Source organism: Mesoplodon mirus, assembly GCF_964341445.2.
Source record: "Mesoplodon mirus genome assembly, chromosome: 4".
In the NCBI taxonomy this organism is placed as follows: domain Eukaryota; kingdom Metazoa; phylum Chordata; class Mammalia; order Artiodactyla; family Ziphiidae; genus Mesoplodon; species Mesoplodon mirus.
Window position 1 is genome coordinate 104,384,631 of NC_138979.1, and position 16,387 is coordinate 104,401,017.

The following is a 16,387-nucleotide window of genomic DNA, read 5'->3' on the forward strand; positions in this document are numbered from 1 at the left end:
CTAATATTTGTAGAATTCTACTTTGTACTGGTGGATGGTGTCTGTCCTCAAATAAGACTAGACAGGAAGATTTTTAAAATATGTAATACGCACAAAACAATTGGACACCTTTAGAAGGTAGCAGTTGAGTGGGAACTTAGACCAGGATAGGTGATGCAGCATTTTGCTAATAGTGCACGTTGTGGAAGGAGACTATTAGGATTGTGAACTCAGGCCAGTCTCTTCCTAATTTATAAGATGAAGGAAATATATAAGGTTTTTTTGAAAATTTAGTGAGATATGTATGCACATCTGTTTTAAGTGCTCAAAAGGTTTCAGCCGGTGTTACTTCTAATAGGAATTCATGAGGAATAGGAAAAGGAGACGTTGTTACAGGCAAGAGAAATCAGGGAGGTCTTCCTGAAAGTGGTGAAGCTTAAACTGAACCTTAACCAACAGAGAAGAGTTGAAGGATTGATTGTTAGTCAGAAAATCAGCTTAAGCAAGAAGTAGTACAAACAAACGTAATATAAGTGAGGGATACCGTAGAGACCTATCTGACAAAAGGGAAGGGGTGCTTTTATATTAGGAAAGAATAAAAATGAAGTTGTCTTAGTATAGCAGGACCTGATTATTGAGGGGAGTTTGGACTTGGTGTGTAACAGCATAATCGACAGAGAGATGGAGTGGTCTCCAGTGGTATCCAAAGTAGACTGAAGAAGAAAGAGACAGATCTCAGAAGCCTGCTGGTCTAGAAACTAATGAGCCAGATGTAGGTGGTGAGGGCCTGGTCAAGGAGGACAGTGGATTGTAGAAAGGATAGGTTTGTTTCTGAAGAAGCACTGGCTGGATTTGGTGACTTGGTTGAATGTAGAGGAGGACGCATGAGAGATGAGGGTCATTTTGAACTGGCTTTCTTTTAGGAGGTCTACTGTATTGATAGTAGCCTCAGGGCTGAGGACCCAGGAGTCTGTTGGTTTTAGGATCACTGGTGGGGCAGGGGAGGGGGGAGTACATTTTGTTGTTGTTTGTGTTTGCTGTTTAGCAAACTAGAAGTATCTTCCAGAGAACCCTTTAAATATTTCTTGCCTGGAATTCAAGAGACAGGAAATGACCCTGTTAATGGGAACCTGAGAATGCCAGGAAAGCCATGTCTCTCTCTTACAAGGTAGGCCTAGGGTTAAAGAGAAGGCTTTCACATCCCTCACATCCCAGGTCCACTGCTTATTTAGGCAGTGTGATCTTGGATAAAATCTCTTATTCCTCTGTGTCTCAGTTTCCTCATCTATAAAAAGGGGTTTTTAAATAGCACCTAAATCATAGTGGTAGTGGGATTTAAGTGAGTTAATACACATAAAGCACCTAGTACAATGACTGGCAAATAGTAAGCCCTGAGTGTTAACTATTAATATTGTTGCCACTCCCTCTTTTTAAATGAAAACCCTGAAAAACTCTCAGAGTATGTCTCTTTTGCCCAGGGCAGATGAGGGAATGGCTTGGTTTTATGAGTAGATAGATACCTGTTCATCTTTATATCGTAGAAAAAAATCTGGCATCAGACTATTGAAATAGATGAGTGGCTGGGTTGCTGTCAGAATTCCTGGTGTTGCCCTGAGAGTGCCTCATCTTTGCTGTATTCTTGTCTTGCCTATGCAGGTGATTTTTTATGATAGCGATTGGAACCCCACTGTGGATCAGCAGGCCATGGACAGGGCCCACCGCTTGGGGCAGACAAAGCAGGTTACCGTGTACCGACTCATCTGTAAGGGCACCATTGAAGAACGCATTCTGCAGCGAGCCAAGGAGAAGAGTGAGGTAAGCAGAAGGCAAAGGAAGTATTGTGCTGGTAGAGAAAATAGTCCAGCCACATTGACTGGACTAAGACTAAGACTCTCTTGGCTTTCATTGGTCATGAAAGCACTAAAATTTCTCGTGAATAGAAAATAAAATGAGGTCCCGTACAAAAGCAGTCTACTGCCCTGGCCATTCCTTACTCCTTTTCTACCAGAATGGTGTCTCCAACCTACATTCAGCTGTTGTTCATGTGAAGAGGACCCCAAGTCGTGGCCTTCCTGTTTGACATGGTTTCACATTCAGGGGAAGAAGGAATGGCGTTTGCTCTCACCCTAGTACTCTCAGTGTGACCGACCTCTGAGTTGTGTGACAAATTTGCTGGTTTCTAAAGAAATGATCATTTTGGGTTCTTTTCCTTCTTGATTCAGTATTATTGGACCTTATAGCTATCAATTAACAGTTGCAAGCAAAGAAGTTCTCATTGTCCTTTCTGTTGGACAAATGACCTGGATGAGCCAGTCACACGAATGAAAAAGAAGTAGGAAATCCAGGGGCCTCACCAGAACAACAGATTAAGAAAGATGTTCTTTCTTTCTGAATATTTGCCATAAGGGAATGGATGCCTGATGGTGGTGGTTTTTGATCTGCTTTGATATTCAGATTCAGCGGATGGTGATTTCTGGTGGAAACTTCAAACCGGATACCTTGAAACCCAAAGAGGTGGTTAGCCTTCTTCTAGACGATGAAGAATTGGAGAAAAAATGTATGTACTCTAGACCTCTTATTAACGCTCTCTCCTCCTTACACAGAGGTTTCTTTAGCCCCACTCTTCTGGAAATGAAAGGCGCCCTTGACTGTGACGGGGAGGCAAAGCCAAAGACTATCTGGGGAGAAACATTTTTTTGGTTAATATTTTATATTAAAACCCAAAGAAGGATGTATTATGGAGCAGAAGGAAAAATTCCTGTGTATTGTTAGAGTAATATGACTTCAAATAAATGTGTACCAGGAAGGCTATATCCCTTGACTCCTCAGCGGTAATGAATTTACTCTGTTCTATCCAGAGAAATGTTTTCATGGAAAAGTTGGAAAAGCACACTGCTGTATGTAACATACAAACGCTTCTCCCAGTACTTCTGGCTTTTGAGAACAATGGGTTTCAGTTTCAGACTTACCTTGTAAACCTCTGAGGACTTCGACAGCATCACATCAGAAAATGTGATGAAGTGCCTTTCTTATGGGGCTCACATTTGCCACCGCCTTCTAAAAATCTTTCAGGACTCTGTGCAATGCAGAGATATTAAAAGGCTGAAAAGAAAAGGAAAAAGAATAAAAGGCAAGGAAAGGCCCATGACAGTGTCACTGAATCGTGGTTTGAACCCCCAAACTGTTAAGAATCCAAGGAACTCTGTTCGTTCTCCAAGTTAGAAAACCACCAGTTACCTGCCTTAGATGGATAGAAGTCATACCTTCAATCATAAATATAAAAGAATATGGCCACCTTAATTTCAGAGAATGAGGATTAGGATTGCCACAGGTACTTCATCAGATGTTTTTAAAATTTTCTTGACAGTGAGACTCCGACAGGAAGAGAAACGGCAGCAGGAGGAAACCAACCGAGTTAAAGAGCGCAAGCGCAAGCGGGAAAAATACGCAGAGAAGGTATGTCAAGTTTGGGGTGGTGGACAGGGACTGATGAGGGTGCGGAGTGGTCCTTACAGAAGAGGCTTCAGGGTACAGGCTTGTCGTCTTGGTTACTGGTTGGTGTCCAGCTCCATCTACGTGTGCTATACAGCAGTTCTGTCCTGATAGAGAATCAAGCAGGAGAAATGCAGCCTTGGTAGAACTGTACTCCCCACACAGACATAATTACACGTGTCTGTGGTTACATGTAATTATGGAAACCATTTGTTGGGACTGTTAACAAGCATTAAGTCTAATCAATGTAAGATGGATGTTACATTATTAGATTCCATAGAATCTTAGAAAGGACCTAGGAGGTCATTAGATCCAGTCCTTCTGCCATCGTTCTGCTAGTGCACCATTCAGTGTCATCTACTGCTGGAAAAATAAATCGTTGGCCAGTCTGTTCATCTTTTTCTCCAAGTCATGCCAAGGATTTGAGTTGTTTTTATCTCCCTTCTGACATTTCCTACTTGAGCCCACCAGGCTAGCTGCAAAGTGAGATGTAGTTCCCCTACATTTCTCCCTGTCTTGCTATTTCTACCAAAGTATATCAGTAATCCTTACCCCTGATCTTTACTGATATGTAAATCAGAAATGAGGTCTCCAGGGCTTACTCTTGTTTCAGGAGTCAGCCCATTAGTTCTGACTAGGTTCCCAGACTTAACCATGCCTAAAGACTGTTGGTTTGAACAAATAAATAATTAATTAATTAATCTATAAATAAATAAATAAATAAAGGCTGTTGGTTTGAAACCATTTTATTACCTTCAGAAAGTGACTCCTAATTTCTTCTGGTGGGTTTGGCTTACCTTTGGGTTGTGCTGAACTTCAGACATTGCCATAGCTCTGGGCCCTCAAGTCAGACATTTGTCCATGTATCATTTCCTTGGACTGTTTGGTTTGTCTGAAGCATGTTGTCACATGTTAAAGCTGGTTGTGTTTTAAGTGGAGGTCCACTTCTTCCTCTTACGCAAGCTTGTATAGGGCCTTGTGTCCCTTTGGCTGTATGGCCCTGATGGTCAGCAGCCTAGGAGCCTGTCTATATTATATGTTCATCTTCTGATAGCCACACCAGCTCAGTCCACACCCTCAATTGTACCTTCTGCTAAGCAGAACTATTTCTAGCCTGAAGGATGTCCTTGGTACTCACTATATTTACAAAGTTGAAAAAAAATCTTAGGAATGAAGGCTCACGTTCTTCCTAGTCTGGGCTGCTATTTCTACCCATGTTCTCAGGTTCTCTTTTATGACTCCACTTTCAAATCTCTAACCCATTGCTTACTACTATTCAGAAACAATATCAAAGAAGAAAGGGTGGTTTTCTTCAACAGGACATTGTAGGGTTTACTGAGTTTGCATCAGGTGCCATCCCTACTCTGAATAAGAAGTTTCACATAAATACCCAGTGAATAATATAAACTACACAAAGACATACCGTATTAACCCTAATATAGGTCTAGATACAAATGCCGTTAGGTGCCGTGGATGGGTGTGATCCCCAGAATTTTCTAAGCACTTTCTGTGCTTCTACATCTCTCATCTGTGACAAAGCCCTACTGAACTTGGCTCTAGAACTGTTTAGTGTAGCTTAGTCGCTCAATCCTTAAGCATAAGTTGAGGAAATAATGAAAAGCCACCTCAGTATTCCTTGTGTGTAATAAGAACCTTCATTCCCCTTATACATATTTAAAAAGAAGGCAGAGTGAAAACAGATGTGCGGAAAATATACTAAGAGCATGGGCCCTCCCTCTTGTGGGGCTGCATCAGTTCAGCCCCTGAGAAGTGCTGCAGCTTGGCCATGCTGGAAGCTGACCATGCACCCCGCCCTGTGAGGATTAGGTTTGGCACAGCTCCAGTTCAGTGTGACTGGCCTTTCAACTCTGTATTATTGTGCCAGAATATGCATAAACTCTTACTAAGCCATCCCTTTCCTCCTTCCTTAGGATTTTTTCTTCCTTTAATAATATGCTAATTGAATAAAATGAAACTTAGAAGTTTACAAAGAGTCAAATTTCTGTCATCACTTTCTTCTCCAACCCCACTTTTCTCTTGGTGCCTGTCCTCATCCTTTTTCCATATTTCTTGATTTGTGTGTTCCCAGAAGAAAAAGGAAGATGAATTGGATGGGAAAAGGAGAAAGGAGGGTGTGAACCTAGTGATCCCATTTGTTCCTTCGGCTGATAACTCCAACCTCTCTGCAGACGGGGATGACTCCTTCATTAGTGTGGACTCAGCCATGCCCAGCCCTTTCAGTGAGGTGAGGCTCCTTTTAGATGCCTTCATCACAGCAGTGGGGACTGTGTCCTGACCTGGTAGCCTTTGCTTTTCCAGGAGTTCTCCTGCCTTGTAGAAGGGGTTAATATGGAATCCATGGGAAGAAAAGCAAGTGAGGACAGGCTGCCTTCTTTGGAGCCAAAGCAGGGGGTCTAACTCTCAGGAGTGAAGCCAGGCAGGAGAGGCAAATGGTGGTGAGACCTGAGAAGCACATCCTGATGTAGGCACGAGGACCATGGGCTGCGGGCGCTAGGAGTGGGGGTGATCATGACCCTTTTGCCTCTAGATCTCCATCAGCAGTGAGCTGCACACCGGCTCTATTCCTCCCGATGAGAGCAGCAGTGACATGCTGGTCATTGTGGATGACCCAGCCTCCTCAGCCCCTCAGTCTCGAGCCACCAACTCTCCTGCTTCCATAACGGGCTCCGTGTCAGACACTGTGAACGGTAGGTGCTGCTGCTGTCCTGTACAGCTTGGGTGAGGTCCTGATTCCTTCTAGGCTGATGCCGTTTTCTGCTTTCTTTAAAGAAGAGTGGGGTAGAGCACGAAGACTTTGCAGCCTCACCTTCCATTAGCCGATTCAAGTGACGGGGAGTGAGAAGGTTTAGGGAGTGCAAAATAGGAGCTTCATAAAGATTTCAAACTTCTTTGTTCTCTAGCCATTCCTGTCTTTCATATTTCACCCTTATTTTTGCCAGTTTTTAATTATAGTTAGCTTTTCCAGGCCTTTCCTCACTTGGTACTGTGGGGCCCAGTGTTGCTGCTATTTCTTGAGGACTTCTAAGTTTAAAACCTGGGAGTAGGGACTTCCCTGGTGGCGCAGTGGTTAAGAATCCGCCTGCCAGTGCAGGGACACGGGTTCGAGCCCTGGTCTGGGAAGATCCTGTATGCCACGGAGCAACTAAGCCCATGCACCGCAACTACCGAGCCTGCGTTCTGGAGCCCGCAAGCCACAACTACTGAGCCGGTGTGCAGCAACTACTGAAGCCTGCATGGCCTAGAGCCTGTGCTCCGCAACGAGAGAAGCCACCATACTGAGTAGCCCGCGCACCACAACGAAGAGTAGTCCCCGCTCGCTGCAACTAGAGAAAGCCTGCGCGCAGCAACGAAGACCCAACACAGCCAAAAATAAAACATAAATTAATTAATTAATTAAAGCAAACAAACAAACAAACAAAAAACCTTGGGAGTAAAAGTTGATTCTCCAAGGCAGGAAAACATTGGATTGTGCAGGTGAATCACAGGTGCACGTCTCGAGTTCATTTAGTAATGATCTAGTTGAAAGAAGAAATTCAGGAGTAATGGCACCACTCTTAGAGAATGAAAAGCAGCTTGAGGTGTCAGGCTGTTGTAGCTATTTACAGTTCTTACTAACGCTGTGTGACGCTGTGTCCCAGCCATTAAAGTGAGGCGTAGACCTCCCTGGGAGTCCTGAAACAAACACCCTGAAAGCCACCTTCCCTGTCCAGGAGAAGATTCTGTTAACATATGAAGAAATAAACTTTTTTCCCTCTTGGCCCATTTGTTTCCATAGGAATTTCCATTCAGGAAATGCCAGCCGCAGGACGTGGTCATTCAGCCCGAAGCCGAGGCCGCCCCAAAGGTTCAGGAAGCACAGCCAAAGGAGCAGGGAAGGGCCGGAGCCGGAAGTCCACCGCAGGCAGTGCTGCTGCAATGGCAGGAGCCAAAGCAGGGGCTGCCGCGGCCTCTGCAGCTGCCTATGCTGCATACGGGTACAACGTGTCTAAAGGTGCGGAGGCCCCAGGGGACTACGGGCTCCATTCTGGTCGGGGACAGTCTGGAGGGTCTACTGAGCATTCTGCCAGGTAGAACAAGTAGGACACCCCCAGGCCCAAAGCTCCTTCCCAAGCCCATGTTGGATTCTGCCTCAGCATTGAGTGGCCCTGACTCTCTCCTTACCCTTGTGACTTGGCACAGTACTGCCTTCAAAGTGGAAGTAACTGAAAACAGAGAAAGCTGAATTTTAAACAGAATTTCTCCTGCTTTGAGAACTGATTCCCCCCCCCCCCGCGGACCCACATTTTAATAATTACATTTCAGTAGTCAAGGCTAGCATAGTTAACTTTTACCCAGCCTTGTGCTCCATCACCTTAGGGTTAAACACCTGCTGTAGGGAATTCCCTGGTGGTCCAGTGGTTAGGACTCTGTGCTCTCACTGCCAAGGGCCCAGGTTCAATCCCTAGTCGGGGAACTAAGATCCCACAAGCCGCGTGGCACCCAAAAAAACCAAAACAAAACCAAAAAAACAACACCTGCTGTGTGCATAGGAGTATAACACATGGACCCCGCACCTGAGTGTATAATGAAAATGAGAAGGGGAAGCTGGGCATAGAATTTGTTTAACAGCAGTACAAGGCAGTATGCGTGTACTGAATGAAGGAAGAGGGAAGGCCTTAATTCTGGTTGTAGATCAGAAGAAGGAGGAACCGTGGATTTGATGACAAAGTTGCCAGGCTAATTCAGAAGGAAAGAGAAGGATGGTGAAGGATTTAAACTGGCGACAGAGAGTTAACAGTGACCAAGGCACGTTGGGGGTCACCGAGCAGGTCAGTCAGGCTGCGGGAGTCAGGGTTAGAAAGACCTGCTGGGCGGGAGCTTACCCGGTGTGTGACCAGGGCCTCTGGGAAGTTTGAGAAGAGAAGTAGCTAGCTATTGTGACCATGAGCTGTGGAGGATAAGGGTAGGGGTGGAATGTAGGACATCTGAGAGCAGTGAGAAGGGCACCCTCACCATGCACAGACCTCTCTCCCCATTGGAAACGCAGGCTTAGGATTTAGGGTTGCTGCAGCAAGTACGGGCATCGTTGGATAGAAAGTTCTCAGTAAGCGTTAGGCTACCTCCCCTTTCTCCTCCTGCAAGGATAGCGGCCTTCATTTATCTGTTCATTCAGCAAATAGAAAGTATGATAACTTACCCCAGTGTTTCTTAACCTCTTGCCAGCTCATCACACCCTTGGAAAATAACAATCATGGCAGTGGTCAAGGCTGCCATGGCAGGATTTCACCCACGGATGGGGCAAAGCATGACACTCATCATGCTTTCTCCCGGAGGCAACAGCGGGTAGAGTGTCACAAGAATAATTGACAGTGCTTGGTGACTGGGAACGGAAAACAAGGGAAAGGACTGATCTGGACATTACCCACAGCTCCACTGTGGATGAGAGGAGACACGAGTCTGCCTGCTGAGCACTTAGAATTGATTCTTAGGAATGTTCAAAAGAGTTGTTGCCCAGGAAGCCATCGCTGGAGATGGGAGATTTGAACCGGGTCCTTAAAGTGGCAGGGCTCGGAGAGCAGGGGTAGCTGCCTCCAACACAAGGAGAACTGCATGAGTGTAGACACAGGATAGAGTGGGCAGCCTTGTGTCCTCTGGCCAGACTGGGGAGTAGAGGACATCTTCTGAAATTAAGAAGGAAGCAGCTGGGACTTCCCTGGTGGCGCAGTGGTTAAGAATCCGCCTGCCAATGCAGGGGACATGGGTTCGAGCCCTGGTCCGGGAAGATCCCACGTGCCGCGGAGCAACTAAGCCCGTGAGCCACAGCTACCGAGCCTGTGCTCTAGAGCCTGCGAGCCACAACTACCTAGCCCACGTGCCACAACTACTGAAGCCCTCGCGGCTAGAGCCCGTGCTCCGCAACAAGAGAAGCCACCGCAGTGAGAAGCCCACGCACCGCAAGAAAGAGTAGCCCCCGCTCGCCGCAACTAGAGAAAGCTGGCACATAGCAACGAAGACCCAATGCAGCCAAAAATTTAAAAATAAATAAATAATTTTTTAAAAAAATAAAGAGGGAAGCAACTAATCACAAGTGGTGTCCTAAAAAGGAAGAAGGAATGTGTAAGAAAATACATTAGTGCCTGTAGGTTACGGCTCATCCTGCAGCCTTGGCTTTCCCATGTTATATAATGTGTGCTCTGCCCTTGAGTGCCAAGGTGACATCTTACTCCTTGTTGATGCGGTAATGTGGAGAGAGCCGGGTAGGTATCATTTTTCTCTTACTGAAAAAACAGTTGACAGGAAGAGCAAGCAAATATGCTAAGAAGAGTGGCAGGGAGGGGGTTCCCGACGACCTCATCTCCAGACCAGACTCCAGCAATCGAAGTCAGGCACTGAGGCACTCAGACAGGACTGGTGCTTATGCTTGTCTTGCCTCTCTTTCCCTCCCCACAGGAATCTCCGCCAGCAGTCCTCTGCAGACATCCCTTGTTCGGCCTGCTGGCCTTGCTGACTTTGGACCTTCAAGCGCCTCTTCTCCCTTGAGCTCCCCTTTGAGCAAAGGAAATAGTGTTCCTGGGACTCCCAAGAGCCTCCACTTGACCAGCAGCCTAGCCCCAGACTCCCTGGTCCGGAAACAGGGCAAAGGCACCAACCCCTCTGGAGGACGGTAACCACCTGGCCCTCCAGCTTCCTTCAACCAAACCGGGGGCTAGAGTCCTGGCCTGCAGATGGTCTTGGATGGCTTGCCCAGTGCAGCATCTTTCATCCCAAGCCAGAGGGCAGCGATGACCAGCTGCAGCAAGGGAAGACAGGCAGGTGGTTGGCGTGAGCACTTTGATCACCTGTGTCTCAAGAGGAATGCTCTGGGGTTGCCTGTAGGAAGAAGGCCCGAGGACAGGGATCAGGCCCACAGCATCTCAAAGGAATTTATAGGCAAGTCTTAAACCTCATACTGGGGAAGGGCCTGACAGAGACCCTGTTTAGATGCTCAGGCACACAGTCTCCATCCCCATTCCACTCTTCGGCTCTGGCCATGTCCCTTGCAAAGGCTCTGCAAGTGCTGTGAAGAGCCTTCCACAGTGGAGACTTCTCTTAGGGCTGTGATTTCCTGTGGGGCTAGGAAGGGAGGAAATCATTATGTGACGTCCTCAGTCGTGGGCAACTCCCCAAGTTTCCAAACCCCATTTGCCAGAGTGTCACGGTTGAGGAGAGCAGCAAATGCAGAAGAAGGTAGTGGTCTGTGAGGATGACAGAGGGCTAGAGGAAGCATGCCTGGAGGCAGTTGTTTTCCCAGCATTTCCTCCCCTGTCCTGCATGGTTCGCACCAGAGAACCTTCAGGTCCCACCAGCAACAGTAGCAGCAGCTCCCACCCCGGGACTCCCAGAAGCCAGTAAACAGACCAGGAGCCACCTCAACCAGCAGGACATCCTCACTGCCCCTCTTGCAGGCTCCCCTTGCCCTTCCTGAATGCACAGCCTCCTCACCCTTGCCCTTCAGCCCCCTGCTTGGCTGTATGCACTGTCTGTATTGCACTGAGAAAGGAAGGGATGGCGGAGTGAGCTGGAGAGGATGGAGGGAGGGCAGGCTCAGCACCCACCCTCCCAGCCCGGCCCCACCAGCCTGAGCTTGCTTCCCTCTAAGAGAGGCAAAGGGGTGGTGTTGGCATGGGTGGTGTTTCTGCTTGCCCCCAGCCTGATGTCCCTGGTGGAGCAGGTGCTTCTGGGCGGGCCAGCCTCTAATTTGCACACCTGAAAATCGCGGAATTGAGTTTAGATAGATTGATTTTTAAAACTTTTTTGGGGGAGTAGGAGTGGTAGGGGAATCATTTAATTTAAATCATTAAGATTCCCCTGCCCAAACCCAGACTCCTGTGTACAGATGCTACTTAGAGGGAATCAGAAAAATGCCAAGCCTTTTTTCTCTTTGAATGTGCTGTCTATTTTTATAACTGAACTTGTACATATGTATAAAGAGAGACACATCTTTCTTTTACTAACTGGAGAAAAAAAATCTTAAATAAAATGGAGTGAGATAATTTTATGTAAATTGAGGTGTCTGTGGTCTTTGCAGCCGCCTCTCCTTGGGGGCATTGTAGGGCTCTTGGGGGAGTGTGGCAGGATGAAGGGGAAGCAGAGCCCCAACATCGTCATCGTTCTTGTGGTCAGGACACGTGGTCAGTGTGACGAGGAGTGCCCTGTGGGCGTTAATTGGGCATAGGAGTTCGCCTCCAGCCGTCAGAGAGGAGGCTTGACCAAGTGCCTGTCGGGCCAGGGCCTAGGTCCTCAGGGCGTGGGCTCCTTATGACTCCAGACCTTGCCTCCAGGACTTAGGCGTAGGCAGCTTGACCTGGCCCACCATCAGGCAGTTACATAGTGGTCGTCTTAACACTGACGGATTCTTTCCCCAAAAACCACAAGTGAGAGATTATCCTGGCAGTGTATAATATATAAAATCCCCAATTAATAGAAACTTTATTGTCCCAGTTTCTAAAACTGTGATGTGTGTACAAATGTGTGCATATAAACCCCAGAAACCTACCCCGTTTGCAGTTCCAGTACCCACTGTCAATCAGTTAAGCCAGCAGAAATACTAAGGAACTGTGAAACGAACTCAGTGTTACCAAAGTTAGCTGTACTTGTAAGAATCATGAAGGAAAACAGTGAAATATGTTACTAGGGATTCCAAAGACATCCAGCCTTTGAAAACTTAGCGCTCTGATCGGTTGGAAAAAGAATGCGTTCCCAGCCTGCACGGGCAGTGTTTCTCTGATTGAGTTAAATAAAACACTCATATATGCTCTTGCGTCACCTTTGAGCAGGGCTCATGCTGTTCCGAACGTGCTGGCTGTGTGGCCTCCCAAGCCTTGGCTCACCCTGCACACCCTTGACTGGGGTGGGCTGCCTCCTGGGAAGCTGCTGCTCCCCCCGTCACAAGGGTGATGAGCCTTGTCTTCATTTTGTTGATCTTAAGTAGCACTGCCATATATGCTGGGTCTTGTTTTTCTTGCTGGTAAACTTGACCAAGGCCTCACACACAGCAAGCCAGTGTCAGTTTCCCAATTAGCCATGCCCTATTGTCGTCACCACTGTGGCTCCTGGTCCACAAGCCCTCTAGGATGGATCCTCTCCAGTTCTCATTACCCAGTGACAGGACTTTAGAACCTTGTCAAGGTCAGCAGTGGTTGCCTCTCTAGGGACCTGACAACTCAGATCCTCACATAGCTTCACCCAGATGTGGATAGGCTAGTATCCTGAAAAGCATGTAAGTCTTGGGTCAGAGCTCTCCCGTCTTCTGTGTCCCCAGACATGGTGCCATACCCCGCTTTTACCCATTTTCAATCCAGTCCCTGAAGAAACACAGCTAACATTTCATATTGAGGGGTGCTCGCAGCCTTAATGTTCCTCCTCACCTGTCCCTCCCTTACCTGAGGGTTCACAGATGGGGCTTGAATCTTAAAAGCGAAGGCTTCAAACTCATTATCAGCTGGAGTCCTGTCCCCAAGTTATGACTCATGCTAGTCTGTGCACTCTCTGAAGACTGCGGCTCTCATGTGGGAGATGGACAGCTCTCACCTATGAACCCAAAGAGCCAGTCCCTTAACATAGAAAAAGACTGGGGAGGGCTCCTGCCTGCTAAAAGGAGCATCCCTCAGGGAACCTGGAGGTCCAGTCCTCCAGTGCAGATCTCACTGGATCACAGTGAGGCCGTCTTTTCGACCAGGTTTCCCTTGCCACGTGAGCCAGCTCTGGGGCCCTAGGTAAGTAGATTTAAGATTGTGGGCTGCCCCATGAGCAGCCCTGGAAATGTGGAGTCTGCACTGGGCTTACTATCAGAGTTTCCATGCCTAGGGCTTTGTTGAAGCACTCAGGAGTCTCTGGAGACTCCCTGGACGTGGAGTTTCAGAGATCCCCAGATGTGCCTCAAGGGCTGTTGTGAGTGATAAACAAAAAGGGATATGGGCCACCCAAATTAAACAGAGCAGCTCTGCTTTTACTGCCAGCTAAAGATTTTGTGTGGAGTTAAACTAAGTTTAAGTTAAATTTTTTTTTTGAAACTTCTGAATCATCCCTTTAAGTAATGCTTATCAAACTTTAGTATAGACATGAATCACCTCGGATCTTCTTAAAATGCAGGTTGAATTTCAGAAGGTCTAGGGTGAGACCTGAAACTGAATCTCCAACACACCTCAGGTGATGGCTGCTTCGCCTTGGACCACACCCGGCATAACAAGGCCTTGGGCACCCTCCAGCCATGTCAGTCAGAATAAACTCTGATCTCTGCTTGTATGCCCCCACTCCAGCCAGGAAGCCCTGTGCAGGAAATACAACTTGATTTTTTAGGTTACTCAATCCACCTGATGAAAGAAAATGAAAAACTAACATTTCCAGGAAAACTAGGTCCCATACATGTTTTCTCACTTTTCTCATTTTAAACCTATCAACTCATGATTTTCTCCATCGCCTTTTTCCCCCGGGTAGACCTCTGTTAACATGTTAGGTATGAGAGAAGATCTCTGATCTGCTGCTGCCCCTCTGTCCTGTGTAGCCTCCACCAAGTTGTAGCCTCTTTAATTGCTGGAGGGTCTACGATCCCCGGACTCACTATTTTCTCTGCCGCATGTGTCTCCTTCTTGTGACTACCAGACTCCTCAGGGCCAGTCAGCCTTCTGAACTAATTCCTAAGCCCTTTACATGGGCATGGTGAAGTTTGGCAGGTCTCCCATGCTTCTCTGAGACTGCCAGAGTTTGGGAAGCCGTGCAGTTTGGGAGGCAGCCATGGCCACTGCTGGCTGCCCAAATCAGCCATCTTCATGGTGCCTTCAAACCACTTGGATGTGGAGGGCATAGGGAGGGCAGGCTCTGTTCTAGAGAAAGCAGGGCCTCTGGCTGTCTTAAAACTGTGTGTGCCCAGCTACTTACTCTGTGGTAGCAAATGGTGCTGCTAAGAAAGGCATCTGCCTGGAAGGGAGGCCCCTGCATGGAGGCTTCTAAGGACTCTGGGGTGGCAGGAGCTTGAGCTATGTCAGCCCTCATGGAAACAACCCCTTTTGTCATCCTGGAAGTGTCTGGGGCAAACAGTGCCATGGCTGGACTACGGAGATGCCAATCCCTGGTGACAGTCCCCAGGGCTGGGTGTAGGGGGAGGTAGAAGAAAAGGGAAAGAGGAGGGAGGACAAGCCTGAGGCCCACTTCCTGGGTCCCTGAGGAAGCTGGGCACCTCCCTTGTCACCAGGCCCCTGAACTCTTCCTGTGCTCCCATTTCTTCCTTGCTTCAGGTCCTGAGACTCAGCTGGCTTCCCCTTCCTTTTTAAAACAGCCACCATCCACTCTCATTCCAGTTACCCCTGTTTATGGCAAGCTGCTGGGGGATGTACTCCTGGTCCTCTCCTAACTGCTGCCAAAAATGAGCATCTTGCTTTTTTTTTTTTATATTAAGGGTTTTCTTGCTCATCGAAACAAAGACACCACGTAAAAGCAGAACTGGACATAGGGAGTTACAAAGCTCAAGATCTTTTTCACAGTTCTCAGAGTCCCTGGTCTACAGTTCCTGGCACCTTGGTTAAGAGAAACAAGGATTCCTGAGTGAGAGGCTCTCTCTTAGAGAGGTAAGAGTTTCTTCCTAAACGCCAGGGAACGGGCTCTAGTGGTCACCCCTGCAGGGCCCATGCCTCTCTCCTCTCCTGCCCTTTGGGATTTTGAGGTCCTGGGACCCAAAGCCCAAGAATGAATGCCTGGACCAAGGGCTGGGGTGACCTCTCTGGGTCTGACCTGGACTATGGATTGGGCTGCACAGCCTCTGAAGGGAAAAGGAAGCAGGGGCACAGAGGGTCACAGTTGCAGGAGACAGTGGGGAGTTTTCTAAGCTCCCCCCACCCAGCTGACGGTCCTGAGAGCCGCTCTCTGGGAGAACGCCCAGGACACTCAGAACGTCTCATGCCCTCCATTACCACCACACAACCCCAAGCCCCACCCTGAATCAGGCCTACCTGCAGCTGTTCCTGCCACCAGGGAAGAGGGAAGGGGCTCCCTTCACATTTCCCAGGTGAGGTGTCCTGGAAGACCCCAGGCAGCTTCATGCCTTGCACCCTTGAAGTCACTTGCCTGGGAATGTCTGAGGAGGGCAGTGGGGTGTGTCAGGGGTTAGGGGTTGAATCCAGTGAGTTGTAAGGGCCACGCGGCTTCAGTGGTCTCAGTTTGTCCTCAGTCCCGTGGATTTGGAAAGGGCAGCATGAACTCTATCATGCAGAATCTTTCTGAATAGCTTAAGTCTTTCAGAGAGCTGATATTTAACCCTTTGAAACACCGGAATTTATCTTGGTTAGGACTCTTTTTTAAGAGATTTTATGAATATCACAGCTTAAACCCTACTGAACATATCTTAACCTTTCCTGAGAACCTGGGTCACATGAGCATCTGGTGCTCAGGCCCCTGCACTGTGACTACCGAGTGCCCGATGCTAAACCACACGGGCAGCTACACTGGTATGCATCTCAAGTCTGCTTTGAATAGGACCTGTGTCCCCTTAGTGTTTTTGTGCTGATATCTAACTTACCTCCCTCTTCTAACTTACCTTTTCCAAATTCTTGGGGGCTTGAAAATCATTTATCCTGATTCAGAACTTCTGAACCAGAGAAAAGTACTCCGAAGGAGGAACTGCGGGGTCTCCTAGGAATAAAGTGATTGAGCTTCAGTGCGTGCCTCTGGCCTCTGCTGGGCTCCAGTACCTGAGTTCTGGATAAGCCCAGTGTTCTAGATAGGCGTGTTCTGGTTTGAACCAGTTCTCTAAAGCTTATGGATTTTATTTAACTCTCTCTCTTTTTTAAAACCAAAAAAAGTGTTGATTAACTTAAATACCTAGGAACAGTTCTGCCAAGGAAGAGCTGGAGGCAATCTGAAGGCAATGTAAGCAAATGTAGTC

General features: G+C 47.6%; 1 protein-coding gene across 3 annotated transcripts in view; it reads left to right on the plus strand.

The window, feature by feature from the left end:
- Positions 1-12,812, plus strand: part of INO80 (INO80 complex ATPase subunit) — a 132,650-nt gene extending 119,838 nt beyond the window's left edge. The window contains exons 30-36 of one of the 3 annotated variants that reach the window (XM_082618417.1): positions 1,636-1,794; positions 2,434-2,536; positions 3,347-3,435; positions 5,561-5,716; positions 6,020-6,179; positions 7,268-7,483; positions 9,922-12,812. In XM_082618417.1, the coding sequence (XP_082474543.1) occupies positions 1,636-1,794; positions 2,434-2,536; positions 3,347-3,435; positions 5,561-5,716; positions 6,020-6,179; positions 7,268-7,483; positions 9,922-10,139 (1,101 nt within the window). In that variant the 3' untranslated portion in view covers positions 10,140-12,812. Of the gene's footprint in view, positions 1-1,635; positions 1,795-2,433; positions 2,537-3,346; positions 3,436-5,560; positions 5,717-6,019; positions 6,180-7,267; positions 7,484-8,694 lie in introns of all 3 variants that reach the window. The other 2 variants (XM_082618418.1, XM_082618419.1) reach the window with 2 other exon arrangements.
- The last annotated feature ends 3,575 nt before the right edge of the window (positions 12,813-16,387 follow it).